This window comes from Eublepharis macularius, chromosome 18 (genome assembly GCF_028583425.1).
Source record: "Eublepharis macularius isolate TG4126 chromosome 18, MPM_Emac_v1.0, whole genome shotgun sequence".
Lineage (NCBI taxonomy): Eukaryota > Metazoa > Chordata > Lepidosauria > Squamata > Eublepharidae > Eublepharis > Eublepharis macularius.
Window position 1 is genome coordinate 12,643,006 of NC_072807.1, and position 15,456 is coordinate 12,658,461.

General features: G+C 44.9%; 2 protein-coding genes across 5 annotated transcripts in view; one reads left to right on the forward strand and one right to left on the reverse strand.

Moving 5' to 3' along the window:
- Positions 1 to 5,030, forward strand: part of IQGAP1 (IQ motif containing GTPase activating protein 1) — an 83,154-nt gene extending 78,124 nt beyond the window's left edge. Inside the window, exons 34-38 of the mRNA XM_055002147.1 lie at positions 498 to 710; positions 1,032 to 1,198; positions 1,758 to 1,880; positions 2,944 to 3,052; positions 4,718 to 5,030. Of these exons, the coding sequence (XP_054858122.1) occupies positions 498 to 710; positions 1,032 to 1,198; positions 1,758 to 1,880; positions 2,944 to 3,052; positions 4,718 to 4,831 (726 nt within the window). The 3' untranslated portion in view covers positions 4,832 to 5,030. The remainder of the gene's footprint in view (positions 1 to 497; positions 711 to 1,031; positions 1,199 to 1,757; positions 1,881 to 2,943; positions 3,053 to 4,717) is intronic.
- A 2,939-nt stretch (positions 5,031 to 7,969) lies between these two features.
- The window catches only part of ILVBL (ilvB acetolactate synthase like), a 34,646-nt gene continuing 27,159 nt past the window's right edge, over positions 7,970 to 15,456 (reverse strand). For all 4 annotated transcript variants that reach the window (XM_055002153.1, XM_055002151.1, XM_055002154.1 and 1 more), the window contains exons 12-16: positions 12,014 to 12,183; positions 11,305 to 11,375; positions 11,006 to 11,077; positions 9,957 to 10,062; positions 7,970 to 8,668 (exon numbers count right to left, since the gene is read on the reverse strand). In XM_055002153.1, the coding sequence (XP_054858128.1) occupies positions 8,490 to 8,668; positions 9,957 to 10,062; positions 11,006 to 11,077; positions 11,305 to 11,375; positions 12,014 to 12,183 (598 nt within the window). In that variant the 3' untranslated portion in view covers positions 7,970 to 8,489. The remainder of the gene's footprint in view (positions 8,669 to 9,956; positions 10,063 to 11,005; positions 11,078 to 11,304; positions 11,376 to 12,013; positions 12,184 to 15,456) is intronic.

A 15,456-nucleotide genomic window follows, 5' to 3' on the forward strand; every position in this document is an offset into this window, starting at 1 on the left:
AACACTCTTGGGACCACATCATGTTTTGAAATGGCCTCGCTTTGTAACACACACACCCTTTATAGAACCTGATGGATTTACATTTCTCTGCATCAGATGAAGTGAGAAGCTTATGTTGGAATAAATATATTGTTAGTTTTTGAGGTGCTACTGGACTTCTGTTTGGTATAGTGGTTAAGAGCGGCGGGACTCTAATCTGGAGAGCCGGGTTTGATTCCCCATTTCTCTGCTTGAAGCCAGCTGGGTGCCCATGGGTCAGTCACAACTTCTCGGAGCTCTCTCAGCCCCAGCCACCTCACAGGGTGATTGTCATAAGGATAATAATAACACATTTTGAAAATAAATCGAATGTTATGTTGTTATTATCATCAATGGTGTCCTAAGACCAGGATGGTGTGGTTCAAGCAGGCCACAGCGGGTGGAAACAGGGCTTTGGTCTATACTGAGGCTTAAGAGAATAAGTGGTTTGCAACAGTTCTTCTGACAATCTTGCCCAGGAATCTGAGCATCAGAGGGTGATGCAGAGACGAGCTATCCGGGATGCCAAAACACCTGACAAGATGAAGAAATCAAAAGCAGTCATGGAGGACAGCAGTCTGAGTCTTCAAGAGAAGAAAGAAAAGATCAAGCTGGGGCTGAAGAAGCTGACGGAGCTGGGCATCGTGAACCCAAAGAACAGATACCAGGACCTGATCAACGATGTTGCCAAGGCAGGTGCTGAGGGGATGTGGGGAATGGGGTGCTGTGCCTGTTAACTTCAGTAGAGGCTTCTGGCTCCTGCCTAAAAACCATCACTGTATGGTAGGTGTGGTCCCCAGCCTGAAGCCCAGCCTCAGGAATGATCCGAAATACTCCCCAGCCCATCTCCCTTTTGAAATGTCAATCATTTCTGACCTTGGAGGCAGTTGTTCTTGTCTGATAGCAGCCAGGGTTTTATCTGTTTTCATTTTTAATTCTCCCAGTTCTGTACCCAGAACTGGGAATGTCTCTAGTAGGCTTAGTGCTGAGTTAAGAAATTTCTCACCCGACAGGACATCCGAAATCAGCGACGTTATCGCCAACGAAGAAAAGCTGAATTGGTGAAGCTGCAGCAAACCTACAATGCACTTAACTCCAAGGCAACTTTTTATGAGGAGCAAGTGGATTATTACAAGAGTTACATCAAAACCTGCTTGGATAACTTAGCCAGCAAAGGAAAGTAAGTGGCCCAGTGAACCACACTGTTCTCCTGTAAGCCCAGGGCGAAAAGGATTTACACAGAGCAGAGGGAGGATGCAAAATAAGGGAAGAAAAGGAAAATTCTCCTTTTCCAGGTTATTCTGCCTAGCTGCCAGGTTCTTCTCCCAGCTGCCTAGGGAGGTGGTGAGCCTCCCCTTCACTGGCAGTTTTCAAGAAGAGGCTGGATGAATACTTGTCAGAGATGCTTTAGGCTGATCCTGCACTGGGCAGGGGGTTGGACTAGATGGTCTGTATGGCCCCTTCCAACTCTACGATTCTATGATTCTGTCGGAGGAAAGTTGGTTGGCCAGATCCTAGAGAGGTACGGACGGGTGTTAGCAACATCCTTTCACCACAGTGTGTCAGTGACCATAGTGGGAGGAGCACATGCTCCAAGTAGAGTCTACTCTTAATCTTATGGCTGCCACCAGTCGCATGGACATTTGTCAGTCCCATTGCTCCAAGTTGCTGGAAGAGGGAAGTGCTCCCCAAGCCCCGTCACAGCTTGCTTTGCAAATGCTCTTCCGTTTCTGCTTCAGGGTCTCAAAAAAGCCACGGGAAATGAAAGGAAAGAAAAGTAAGAAGATTTTCCTGAAGTATACAGCAGCCCGACTGCATGAAAAGGGAGTCCTACTGGAGATTGAGGATCTGCAAACCAGCCAGTGAGTTTCGCTCTTATATCTGGAGCATCCTGCAGGCACACATCTTTGATTAGAGAGCCAGCACGGGACGTTCCAGAGTTCATTTTCTCTAGAGAGACTTTACATAACCAATCAGAATGGAGAATGTGGGTCGAGAGTTTACCCTTGTTGTTTTTGAACTCTTAGCATCTTATTTCACACCCAGGTCCATGTGTTCACAGTATGTCAATGAACAACATAATTTGCTTTGTGGAAAAATGGAAGTGGAGGGGCAAGAAGCTGAAGGTTTTGCATAGGCAGAAGTGAAGAGTAGTAAGGAGTAATAAAAAGCTATGCTTGAAATAATGTGTGTAGGGAAAAGATCGCTGTAAAACAAGACACACACCCTCCCCATATGATAGCTGCAAGCACCAGTGAAAGGGATAAGAGCTGTGTGGTGTTGGAACAGGGCATTGGTCCATCTATTCCAGCATCTGTTTCACACTGTGGACTACTAGATGCCCCTTCTTCCTGTCAGAGAATCTACATGCTCAGCTGGTCCTAGGTATGGAGAGACGTTTAGTTCAAAGCCATTGGAATGTGGGCCAAGAGCAGCAGTAATGGAAGTGTGTTGGTTTCCTCCTAAATTGCAACTGGCATGTTTGCAGTTCGGTTTGCGTTTGAGTCCAGGCAGTGCTTAACCAGTTGATCACATGCTAAGCTGCACCCACTCTCTCACTTGTACTCCTTGCTGCATGACTTCTTGAGAACTTGTGGAGGAACCAGAAACTAGATAAGGCAAGTTACTAGAAATAGAATATGCTGTGTTGAAAAGGTGAATGCAAAAAGCAGGCAGGCAAGTTTCTCAGTGTTACTTAGAGCAACAGTGCGACATTTTGTGTCTGGATTGGGGAGAGCCATTCTCCTTTTCAGCCCACGAATGGTGAACCTACAATGAGACTCGAAGCCCTGCGAATGGAAATGGAGCGACTGCCGCCTCTGCTAAGCCGTCACACTTTGGCTTTGTACTTCCTTCACCTGGAATCTCACTGCTCCTGTCGCTTTCATTATAAGTAACAGATGTCTTTCTCTTCAAATCATACAGATTTAAAAATGTGATATTTGAAATTGGTCCAACGGAAGAAGTTGGAGATTTTGAAGTAAAAGCAAAGTTCATGGGTGTTCAGATGGAGACATTCATGCTACATTATCAGGTATTTATTTATGCGCTAAATATATTCATATCCCAGTTTTCTCTCCATTCAAAGAAGTTTAAAGTGGCTTACAAAAAGCATGGGTAGAATATCTGAACACAGGACAAATTATAGCCACTTAAACAGACAAAAGCCCAGGCAAGCAGCCCCCCAATTATCAGATCCTTAGACAGTAGAACTCCATCAAAGAAGAGTGCTTTTTGGTACTGGTGAAAACCACCCTAGGGAGTGCCCTCCCGACTTGCTCTAGGAAGCTATTTCACAAGAACAAGGGCCACAGCTGAAACAGTCCAATAAACTTGGATGTGCGAAATCGTTGGCTCATGTCCGGAGACAAAGTCCTTTAAGTATGTAGGTTTATCATGAAGGATACAGGTAGATGGGGGGGAAAGAAGCAGTTCCAAAACCCCTCCTTTTCTTCCCTTGCTTAGCAAAAACAGATTACAGTATACACACACACACACACACACACATAAACCTGGTAGCATTTCCACCAGTATCCTTGATAGGAACTTTGCTACCTGAACATAAGCAGATACACTGTTACACATTCATGCTCCTCCTGAGTCTAGGCTGAGATACTCAGCTGAGATCCCGCTTGGTCCTCAGGAAGGCATAGCATATTAAGAAGAGGACAGATGCAACAGGTTGCTTTGAGAATCTAGGGAAACGGGAGAAGGAAGGGGTTAGAGGGGATGTGCATAGCGTTCCAAAGAGTTTTTAAAAACCCAGCAAATCCTGACATAACTAGCTGCAACTGTTCCTAGCCAATGGCCATGTGGCTCTGGTATGAATGTCCCTAGCAAAGCAATGCTCCCATCCTTTCCCTGCTCCAAAGGGAAATGGCTAGGCCGGCTAAGGGGCCACCTCTCACCTTGACAGCAGGCTGTTACTCTGGGTCATTTTGTAATTCCCATGTCTGAGGAGGATGGCCAGGTAGAGGTTATTATGACTGGAAGGGGGTTTCTCTCTCCCTCCCAGTCTTTGGTTCCTTTGATTGGCAGCCACCCCCCAAACTGAAAATGCTTAACCCCTCACCATCCATTTGGGGGAACTGTTGAGCCGCTGTGCATGAACAAAGTTCTAGCAAAGGGCTGAGCAGGAGGCCTGTGGCTGAGAACACCGTTGATACAGGTTGACTTAACCAAAGAAAGAAAGAAAAGGAGAAAGTCTAATATCTAACTATCCCTTGAGAATTACCGACACCACCTGGACATCCCTTGCTTTGTTGAATGTATAAAAATTCTTACATATGACTAACATGGTCAACGGAAGGCTTTCCCATCTGTGTTACAGCCCTTGGAAAACTATGGAATACATTTCTGACTAGTATGTATTTTTTGTAAAACTGGATTTTTCCTATTGGGCACAGCCACCTTCTGTCCTTTGAAGGGACAGTTGTTTTTGACGTGTATGTAACTGATCTTGTGATATGCTTTGTACCTTAATTAGCAGTTGTAGACCAGCCACTGGGCAAGTCACGTCTGTTTCTCAGTTGCAACTCCTCTCCAGTGTGCCCCACCAACTGCAATTAGTCTTGGTAGGAAAAGAATACGGGTAAAAACGGGGCTGCCTTTCTTCTTTCCAAACTAGCTACAATAGCAGGGTGGGGCGATTTTCCTTGGTAGTCTTGGTGGAGAATTCAGAATTTTTGTTTCTTTGCAGGATCTGCTACAGCTACAGTACGAAGGTGTGGCTGTCATGAAGTTGTTCGACAGAGCAAAAGTAAATGTTAATCTCCTCATCTTTCTCCTGAACAAGAAGTTTTATGGGAAGTAACTCCTGTTCCTCAGACACCCGTGAAGAGATTTATATATTGCTTGTGTCTTCTTTTGCCCAGGGGAACTAGACCCCTGTCCTACAGACTTCGCTACCGCATGTGTAGTCTTCCACTGAGGGCCCACCTGAAATATTGCTGTGCCATCTCTTGAATATAATTTCCCAGCTGCACCATGAATTAAATCATTATTAGATTCTCTTTTCTAAGCGTTCAGTATTTTTTTTTTTTGCGCAAGTACTTGGGTGGCGGCAACAACCTGGTTCAGTGTGAAGAAGGCATACCAGTTGCACTTCTGGGCTGTAGCCTGATTCTTAAGATACTCAACAGAACACTTGAAAAATAGCAGACTTACATGGGGAATACTGACGAGAGCAGTGAATTTGGTCTTGTCTCTTTGTGTGATCGAGCCACAGAGCTGTAGCTATATTTTATTTTTCACTCCAGCCTTTTGTCATGAAGCACAGGGCACAATAGTCCTGCTCCTGTGAGGAAGATGTGGCTGAGAGAACGTGCTTGGTGGATCATGAGAATTCTGTGGACAAAGTGTTCTTTGACTGTAGCTAAGCATTTGACAGAGGCTCCCGTGATTTCCTTGTGGACAAGATGGTTAAACGTGGGCTGAATAAAATTACTTCTGGGGGAGGAGAGGTTGCAGGGAAGACTCAAGTGGAGTGCCACAAGGCTCTGTCCTAGGCCACCTGCTATGCCAGGTTTTATAAATGTCATGGGTAAGGGCACAGAAGGGATGCTTAACGAATTTGCAAGCTACATAACTAACATCAAAGAAGACAGAGTCAGGATTCAAAATTATTTTTAGATGCTGGAACATTCGGCCATCCAGGATGGAAACATTTAGGTACAAACCAAACCAGAGGCACCAAGAACAGAATGGGGAAAATGTGGCATGGCAGCAGTACAAGCGAAAGGAATCTAGGTGTCTTTGTCGAAACAAGGTAAACATGAGCCAGCAAGTGATTCAGTCTTAAGCATAATGTCCTTGAAGTAGTAATTCCACTGTATTCTACTATTTTTTCAGATGGAAAAATTGGAAAAGTACTGAAAAAATCATATGTAATATTTTCTCTTTTAGGAGTGAAATGCTTTTATAGACAAGATTGATACGCTGTAGACCTATAGCTCTTATACAGCTCTTAACTTCTGCAGCTAGAAGGATACTTGATCCTCATGAAGGGAGCGTGCCGGTCTTTCCTTGCTTCTCAACCGTTGCATGCCCTTCGTTGTCCTTTTGACCTGATTCTTCCCTTCAGGTTGACCTTTACTCCTCTCAAACCACTGTGACACACATACCCACACATTATAGTTTATTGACCTACTTTGCTGGAGGTGAGGAAAGATGAGAAACTGCAGCAAAGCCAAAGGGAAACTCTTTCAGAACTGAGTTCTCTCTAAGCAGTAGCAGCAGAAAGAAAAAGGGCAACATCGAGCTGGAACTAAGGTAGCAGAGAGTCAATCAGCTTGCCATTTTCTCTCAAGTGTTGGGAATATTTGCAATTTTGCTTATAGCAAACTTAGGAATTTTATGTCAAATATTGCAGTTTTATAAGCTAAGTTATAAATCATGCCATTTATATTAAAGTAGTAGAATTAGTTTAGATTTGCTAGGATAGTATTACATATTTCAATTTCCTTCTACATTTCTGGATTATTTCCAGAGGGGAGAAGGGGAAAAAATCCAGTGGCTTCAAAGTTTCAAGAAATCTTACATATCTGGTTCTGGGTTCACATTTTAAAAGGAACAACAAATTAGATGGAGTGCATCCATAGTTAAAGGAAGATTTGCTTGTTACAGAGCAAGATCACTTCAGGTAGAAGCGAGCTACCAGAAAGTGTCTTTATGGACATGAAAAGTAATGTCACAGAACACACGGCCATAGGTTCAAATTATTTATACAATAACTGGGACAAAATCAAGTTAAGAATCTTCTGAGGTACAGGTTAAGTCTGCAGTAGAAACAAATTAAAAAATTTCAGTAACTTTTTGAAAAACGGCGAGTGAGAACTAATTTTTCCTTAAAATGGTTGTGAAAAGCAGAAATGGCTGCTAGGTGAACCTTTGAGGGAGCTGCTAAACCAGAATCCTTTAATTCTAGGAGGTGTAGGATTAGAACACGTTATTTCTGAGCTTCCTTGCAGCTTCATTTCACATCCCCCACATCCCTGGTTTTCCCCATAGTTTCTCTAACCGCACTGACTTCAATGTATTTTCCAAATATGCATCAGTGCTTTTTTTCCTCTTTATAGACGGCCTGCGTTGATTTCAATGATCCCATCCACCGGGCATCATGTTTATTTTTTTTTTAACGTGCATGCTAGCAATGGCTGTGATGCCGTATCATGCAAAACATTTAAATTTCTTATATGTGCTGGGTTGGCCCTTGCAAGCATAGTCAAGTTATGGCCATGTGGAAGCTGGAAACACAAAACAGTGAGTGTGTGGAGTAAAAAAAAAACATCATGGGGAACAGCCATTTGAGCGTGGCCTAGAGAGAGCTGAGGGCTCCTTTCTTCTCTACAGCTATAAACAGACATAATTATTAATCTGACCCCCCCCCCGCCTCTACTGCAGTTTCTTTCCTCTGATTCTTCAGCTAAACCCCCCTTTCCATTTAATTCCAGCCTTGCACTAGAGCCCACCATTTCATCCGAAAGATCCTTAAAACTGAGTATGTTGGTCTAAATCCAGGTTTCTGAGCATATTCCTTTCTAGCCAGGTACTGAAATCTAAGCAGCTCCTGCTAGGACAGGAATGCATGATGGCAGGGGGGGGGGGAGTCTCTCTCCTCCAACTGGCTACTTGTGACCAAGTACAATATGAGAAGGGGACTCATTCACATAAAACCACCTTCTTTTCAAAGAGAGAATGATTTGCCCGAAGTCTCCCAGAGAAATTCCATAGCAGACTGGAGGATTTGAACCTGGGTCTTCAAGGACCTATTCCTGCATTTTCACCAGTCGGCTGCAACCAGCATTATTGACTGTGTGCACACACAGTGCCCCACTCCCACGCACAGGAATATGAAGGGGACTCCTGTTCCTGGGAGGGCTACAAGATACTTGTTGGGCTAAGAAGGGCAAAGGAGTAGGGCGAACAAGCAAGGATGAAAAATAATTACAGCTGCATATTCAACAGCTTAGATTTATTTCTGATTCTTTTGATCAAGTCTTTTCCACTCCAGTGGTCACCGCAAACATGAGGCCTCTGAACTCTTCCCGCCCATGCACGGGTGAGCACACATGTGTCTGGCAGCCAGGCTGGGGAGCATCAGCTGCCCCATGAGAGCCACATACTGAGACGTGGAAGGAAACTGCAAAAGCAGACCCAGGCAGTTTCTCAAGGAACTGGTTAATTCTATTGCTGCCTTGGACGATACCCAGAGGTCAAGCTACAAGCAAAGGCTTCAGCAGGACTGAAGGATTAAAAAAATTAAGGCAGATTGATACCTGCAGAAAAGGCCCCAAAAGGCCCTCTTGAGCCAAGGGAGGGGGAGCCTTCCAGGCAGCCCTGATGCCAACTCAAAAGGCCAACCCTTTCTGTTGGCCCACCTGCTTGCCCAGGAGCAATCCAGCCGAGTCTCAAGCAGATGCAGATCTTGGCTACGTGGCCAGCCCTCGCGTTCCGTGGGCCCCACTTAACCTCTAGACAGCAATGGACCCTTCACGAAAGTTTGTTTTCCCGATGAGGGCATTGATGAGGACAGGCCGTCCACTCCTGCACTCAGACTGCGCGGCCCTGATAACGTCATCCATTTGCTCTTCATTTTGGTTGGTAAGGAGAAATCCTTTCCCACCTAAGCCTTCAGCCACCACATGGTAATCTGCAGAGAAGAACATCACTAAGGAGTCATGGAAGAGAGCACACGGACAAGGAGACCAAGGTCTTTATTTCTAAAACGTAAGGTACGAGAGTTCAAGTCTGCCTCTGCTTGACAGGACAACTGTGCTCCTTGGTCAAAGGTTATTCTTACTAAAAAATCTAAAAAACATAGTTAATTTCCCACTAAAGATAGTAGCTGAGAGAGGCAGGGAAACCTGACTTTTTTTTTTTTTTTTGGCATTCAGGAATTTGAGTGTACAGCCAGAAGCAAGCAGGTTTGCATATCAGCTGGACATTGGAAATCCAGGAAATGCAGCTTCAGCCTCTAGCTGGCTCCTTCCTGGGCTTTTACTTTTTTCTAGAAGGGGGGAGGGAGGCCAGAGGGAGGGGGAGTGGCCGATCCATCCAGAAGCTCTTCTTGCCTGCCTGTCTTCTATGAATAACCCTGCAGCAGTGGTCACTGGCGGTCTTGCCTCTCTGTTTCTGCCTGAGAGCCTCCTTGGAAATGTTTCCCCCATAGGGAACAATGACTGGAGGCACCTTCTTGAGCAGCCTATTGAACTGGATTTCAGGGTCCAATCTCCTTAAAACCTGGGTGGTCTTTAGAGGACAGTCAGAGTAGGTTCCCTGAAAATTTGGTGGAGTCTGCTTGAAAAGTGTCACCCTGGCGCCCCAAGATAGTTTTCCTCATAGGGAATAATGGCCAAATAAATTAGCCTTTCTCTGATCTATCTTAACTGGATCAGAGAATCTTCTCTGGATTTTTGGGGATCCCTGAAACCTAGATCTGGATTTCCCTGATTAGTTTGTTTATTTACATGATTTTTACTCTGCCTGTCTGCCCTCATAGGGCTACCAATTAAAACAAAACTTAAAATCTCATCTTAATAAACATTAAAACCAGCACACAAATACGCAATTTAAAATCACAACTTAAAATGAATGCAAAAGATAAAAATAACAGTTAAAACATTGGGGAGAGGGGAGGGATCACTGGCAGAATGCCAAGCAAAACAAAAAAAAGTCTCCACCTGCTGGCCGAAGACAGCAACAGGAAACAGGCAAATCTTCCTAGGGAAAGAGTTCCCGGGTGTTGGTGCCACTACTGAGAAGGCCCTCTCCTGGGCTGCCACCTGCCTAGTCTCAGAAGGCACCTGAAGCACGGCCTCTGAAGATGACTGCAGTGGTCGGGAGGGTTCATAACGTAACAGGCCGTCCTTTTTGTAAGATCTACACATGATGTGGGTTAAAGGTATAAAACTAAATGCCATTTAGACTTCTTAACTTACCCAAGTAATCCAGGCCGCATGCTACATTACTACCCAGCATTGGGACTTGCTCTCGGGAGATTTGGCTCCAACAGGCATCATTCCCCACCAGGGCAATGACGGGCGTCTGGCAGAGCAAGAGAAAGCAATGCAGAGCAAGAGTTGAGAGAGCCTGCCCACAGTCCCACAGTCATCCTGCTCTTAAGTTGTCGCACGCCAACACACGAACAACAGTGGGGTTGAATGGGCAATTCAATGACAGATGAAGCCATTACCCAAAGCCCCTGTTGTGAGGAAAGAGGAAAGAACAGCTGCACCCAAGACTGAACAGGCTTAAGCTCTCTCTACCTGGTATACAGAACCATGTGAGAAGAGAGAACTGTGATGACCGCGTGACCCAATCCATCCCTCCGAGGGGCATACTTTGCCCCCTCCTCTACAACAGTTGAAATGCAGAGGACTGAGAGGATAAGGTGGCAAAGGAAGTAGAAAACAAGGCAACCCATCTTCTTTCTCTCACTTCACAATACCTATTTTCCCTTCCCTTCGTCAGCTTCTAAATACCAGCGCTAGGAGGCAACATCAGAGGAATGCCTCAGCCACTGAGCCTTGTTGCTGGCCCTCCAGAGTAACTGGTTGGCTGCTGCGTGAGACCAGATGGACCACTGTGCTGATCCAGCAGGGCTCTTCTGCCAATCTTTAAGCAGTTTCAAGAAGCGCACAGATTTCCTCCACACTACTTGGGCTGGCTTTGAATATAGGAGAGTAAGGAGGGGTGCAGGATCTTCTGGCAGGCAATGCAAGTCAGGGATTACCTCCCCAGAATGGGCCCCCCGTTTGTTATTGAAAATGGCTGCTAATCAAAGAGTTGTTACTGAGCAATGAAATAATTTATGAAAAAGATACCATAGTATCCACAGCTTCCCCATCCTGCCCACCTCCAGCTTGCTTCTAGTGCTTCTACACCCACAGATGTTGAAAGAGCCCAGGACCCACAGAAACTCGGACAAGGTTAATTTCAAACTGAGGGCTGAGCTCATTGGAAAGAAGATGGGACAAAAATAATTTACCTTATGTCGCACAAAGGTGTCAAATTCCATAACGCTGAACCCAAGAGAGCCATCTCCATAAAGAATCCAGACCTGGCAAGGTGAAAAAGGAGGTCAGGTGTAGCAGCCAGGAACCACCGTGGTAGGTGAAGGGCGAGACCCAGAAGACTTTACCACCCATTGCCCCCAAGGTGAGCAGCTGTAAGAGGGCCACTCAACCCGGAGCAGAAAGATGGACCCCAGAATACAATGTAATCAACAGCGATCTCTTTGAAGAGGGATATCCCACCACAGCTTCTACTGTTGATCTTTTAACTAACCTCAGATTCTGGTCTGCAGAGCTTGGCTCCTAAGGCAAACCCGCCACCAACTCCCAAGGTCCCAAAGGCTCCTGTGGTGAGAAGAGATGGAATGCGTTGTCTAGTCCATATTCCTGTCCCAAAACTGGGTATATCTAAAATAGCCTGCTGGCTGAGGTTTGCCCAAGCTTCTTTTGAAAGCCTCCCAAGAATGGAGATGGCGCAACCTCTACATGATCTCGCTTCGTGATGCAATGGTTCCTGTAGTTACGAAGATTTTCCTGATGCTTTCTCCCTTCAGACAGAATGAATCAATCGCTTCTTGTTCTACCCACCAGTTATCCTTTCTGAGATCTCTTTATAAAGATGTTCCAAAAATTGAGTCCCACCATGACTGTGGAGAAGCACCGGACACCTCAGCTTTCTTTCAATATCATCTACCCACAGCCTCTAGCAGGTCAAAGATCCCTAGCAGCTGAGGCATCAGCCCCAGGTAACATTCCTAAAAGCATTTCCACTGCCTCATACAATAGCAGTGTACTAGACCAGGTGGCTGTGCAACACACACAGATAACAAAAGGATGTCAAAATGACATCCTTAGTGTCATTTAGTTAGTTTGGTACTTAGTGTCTTTACCATCCCAGATCGCTCAGTCCGATCCCCTACTAACAAAATATCATTTATCTAAACGTTTTACTAGCCAATACCCAACTTTTGTTAACGGATTACCTGGATCCAGCCATGCCAGCGGACCAGTAGGCTGCACAATATAAGCAGCGCTCCCCACAAAGTCACCCCCATCTACCACCAGCAGGCTGTCTTCAGGAAGCAAGTGATCCACACGGTGCAGTAGCTTCAGTGGGTTGAGGTACCGCTCCGTTGGCTCCTCTGCCTTCTCCCTGTGGAGCGACAAAGGTCAGAGCACGGCCCACAACCAATCATGCCCTCTGAGTATCACACAGTTAAGCAAGCGCAGCACTAGCCAACAGCACCTGCACGTCTTTCAAGAACTTAGTGAAAACACTTTGTACTCTCCCCTCTTGCCTGATACATCGAATGACAACAAGATGAAATAATAAAATAAAAAAGCAACACAGGATAAAAAGCATTATGCAGATTAAAAAATCCCCCCCCACCCCCCAAATGCTGGACCAGCAAAACATTTCCATCCTGTGGTATGTTGAGGACACGGTCCTAGTTTCTTTAACTAAAATTGGCCTAAGGGCAGTTATGCACCATCTACAGCGTTATTGCAAAGGGGAAGCACTTTCCATCAAGTACGAGAAGACCAAGGTAGTGTTTTTCAAGAAAAAGGCTAAAATCTCCTCTTGGGAGTATATTGGGAAATTCTATCGAACAACGTAGCTCTTTCAATTACGTAGGCGTCACTTTTAAAGAGACTTTAAACTGCCCTGCCCAGCTGACAAGGACAAAATCTTCAGCTTTAAGATTGGTTGGGTCAATTCTGAGCTTCTATTTCTTTAGGGGGGGGGGGGCGCGGTTCGGCTTATAGATCCAGCTCTGAAACTGGTTATAAGTAAGTTTATTCCACATCTTTTGTATGAGGTTGAAGGGTGGGGGTGGAATGAGACAACTTTGGCGAGTCTTGAATGTATCCAGAACCAATTTTAAGGCGTATTTTAGCCCTTCCTAACGGCTCATTGGCTGCCCTGATGAGAACTGAAACTGGAATCCCCTCTGTCAGGGCATGAGCCCCTTTAACGTTCATAAAAGGAGCATTTCAGAAATTGCATAAGAAGAGCCCTGTTGAATCAGACCAGTGGTTCATCCAGTCCAGCATCATATTTCATACAGTGGGCAAACCTGGAGGAAAACGACAGGGCACAAAGGGTGAGGCCTCTTGTTTTTTTAAAGTAAGCAATTGTCTACCTATTCTATCACTATGTTAATTGGTGTAACAGGTTTTATGAATACCTCAGGCTTTCATTTTTTTAAAAAAAGGAAGTAGCCCTTTTTGTTGCAGAGACAGAAGGGAAAAGGCATATCACAATCAAAGGGGCTGGAGACTTGCTATTCTTTTAACAAAAGCTCAGAATTCACAGATCCTATTACACAGATTGTTGCAACAATTAACAGTATTAAATTCCCTAGTAGCATGGGTGGGAGGGGGTATGGCTGCCGCTGGGGAACCGGGTTGCACAAAAATTAAAGATACATGTAAAAAAAAAAGATACATAACGTAGCGTGCAGAAGTCTGCAGCTCTCAAGTGCTTGAACATATTTGCATTTTTGCTTATAGAAAACTCAGGTGTTTATACTTCTATATTTCATAAATATGCCAATAGTACAATTTTATATGCTAAATTATAAACGGTGCATGCTATGTTGCTAAAGCAGCAAAATAAGTTTAGATTTGACAGTAAAGCAAGCACTGCACGTATTTTATTTATTTCCTAAATTTTCATCCACCTTCTACCCCAGCTCAGAAAAAGTTTCTTCAATAGCTTCAAGATTTACAGAAATTTTAGCTCTCTAAGATAACAAACACCAAAACACTTTGGAAAAGTTAAAAAAAACCCACTTTCTGCCTGGCATGTAAACGACTCTTAACTTCATTGCCAGGCAAGCTTCCGAGGAGATCCACAGCTTAGTTTATTCTAATTCTATTCCAATAGGCTGAGATTCTTGGGTCTGCCAAGAAGCTCCGAGCAAAATCACTCTCATTCATTCGTACTCTCTCTCTCCGGCAGAAACAGCCTGCCATTTTGATGAAGCTGAGGTGTGTAAGATATTGTAACTGTTCTGAAGCAGAGTTCTGCTACCCCCTATTGTAAATAATTATAACTTGTATTCCTTGCTTTATCCACCAATCCAATAAGCATTGACCCCATCTACGGAAGAAAAAATAAACTTATTCCTTTTGTTGTGGAGCAGAGGTATCAGCATGAATCAATCTTCGGGGGGGGGGTGTGTTATAGATATTACCTATGATTCTTATTCTGCCTCCCCAGGCCTCTGCTGTAAAAGCAGCAGGTAACCTGGCATAGTTATTTATTAACATTGCCTCACAGACCACTTGCAACTCAGTCCATAACAGAATCATCTTGGTCACTGCTGTTGGAAGGTGTGATGGTAGAGGATGAGAAGCTGTGAAAGCAACTGGCCGTCACAACTAGGGGTGTGCAGGGACAGAAAGAATCGGAAATACGCCATTTCTGAAGCAGTGCTTATTGCCTTGCTTCGGTATGTTCTGTGAAGATTCAGAGCACACTGAAACTTCCCGCCCCACCGCTAATTTCACCTGATGGGAGGGGGAGGACAGGGTTCTCTCCTCCCCATCCCATCGTGTGAAATAAGCGGCAGGGGGACTTCCCACACTTCAGCTGGCCAGCAGGGGGGGGGATTCCCGCCCCCCACTGGCCCGCTGAAGTTTAAAGGGCCCTTTCCGTGCCGCTCACAAGCAGGGGGGCCAGCATGCTGGGCCCAATTCGGAAATCCCGAATCTTTATAAATCGGGTCCAATTCAGGTACTTATCCTGAATTGGAAACCCGAATCGCACACCCCTAGTCACAACACCTCAGTCTGGATCAAACATCAGTTTATTGGCATCCAATTAATTACCATTTCCCATTCGCCAGTTCAGGACATCTCCTGTCTCATCTGGCTCAGGCGGGATATAATGCATAACGATATAATGGATAATGGTAACATTACTCTCCAAATCTCTCCCAGAATTTAAACGTCACAGGAGACAGAACAAAATCCTGCAGGGTAACATTTATTATAGCCAGTGCAACCAAAAACTACTACGAGGTACCTGCCAAAGAAGCTGGTCAGTGAGGGCTACGAAGAGCATTTCTGTCCCCAAACTAGGTCTGAACGCAGACTAAAACGCGTCCAGTTTATTAGTTTCCTTCAAGAAAGTCTAGAGATGCACTGCACCATTCACTCCACCATTTTGCCCAAGAAGAAAATATTTCCAACTGGCTGAATTACTTAGATCCTCAGGGTCTAAGGAAGGCTTCGTTAGGTGGGAGCTTTTCAAGGTTCCTGGAATGACTCCCTCCCTCATTAAATCATTTATTACTACAATAACCTAGCCAAGCATCTCATTTGGCTGTAAACTATGATGCAAAAGGTAGCGCAATTGATCCCGAGCAGCACTTGCAGGAAATAGTCCAACTGTAGGACTGGAACCATCAAAGTATAG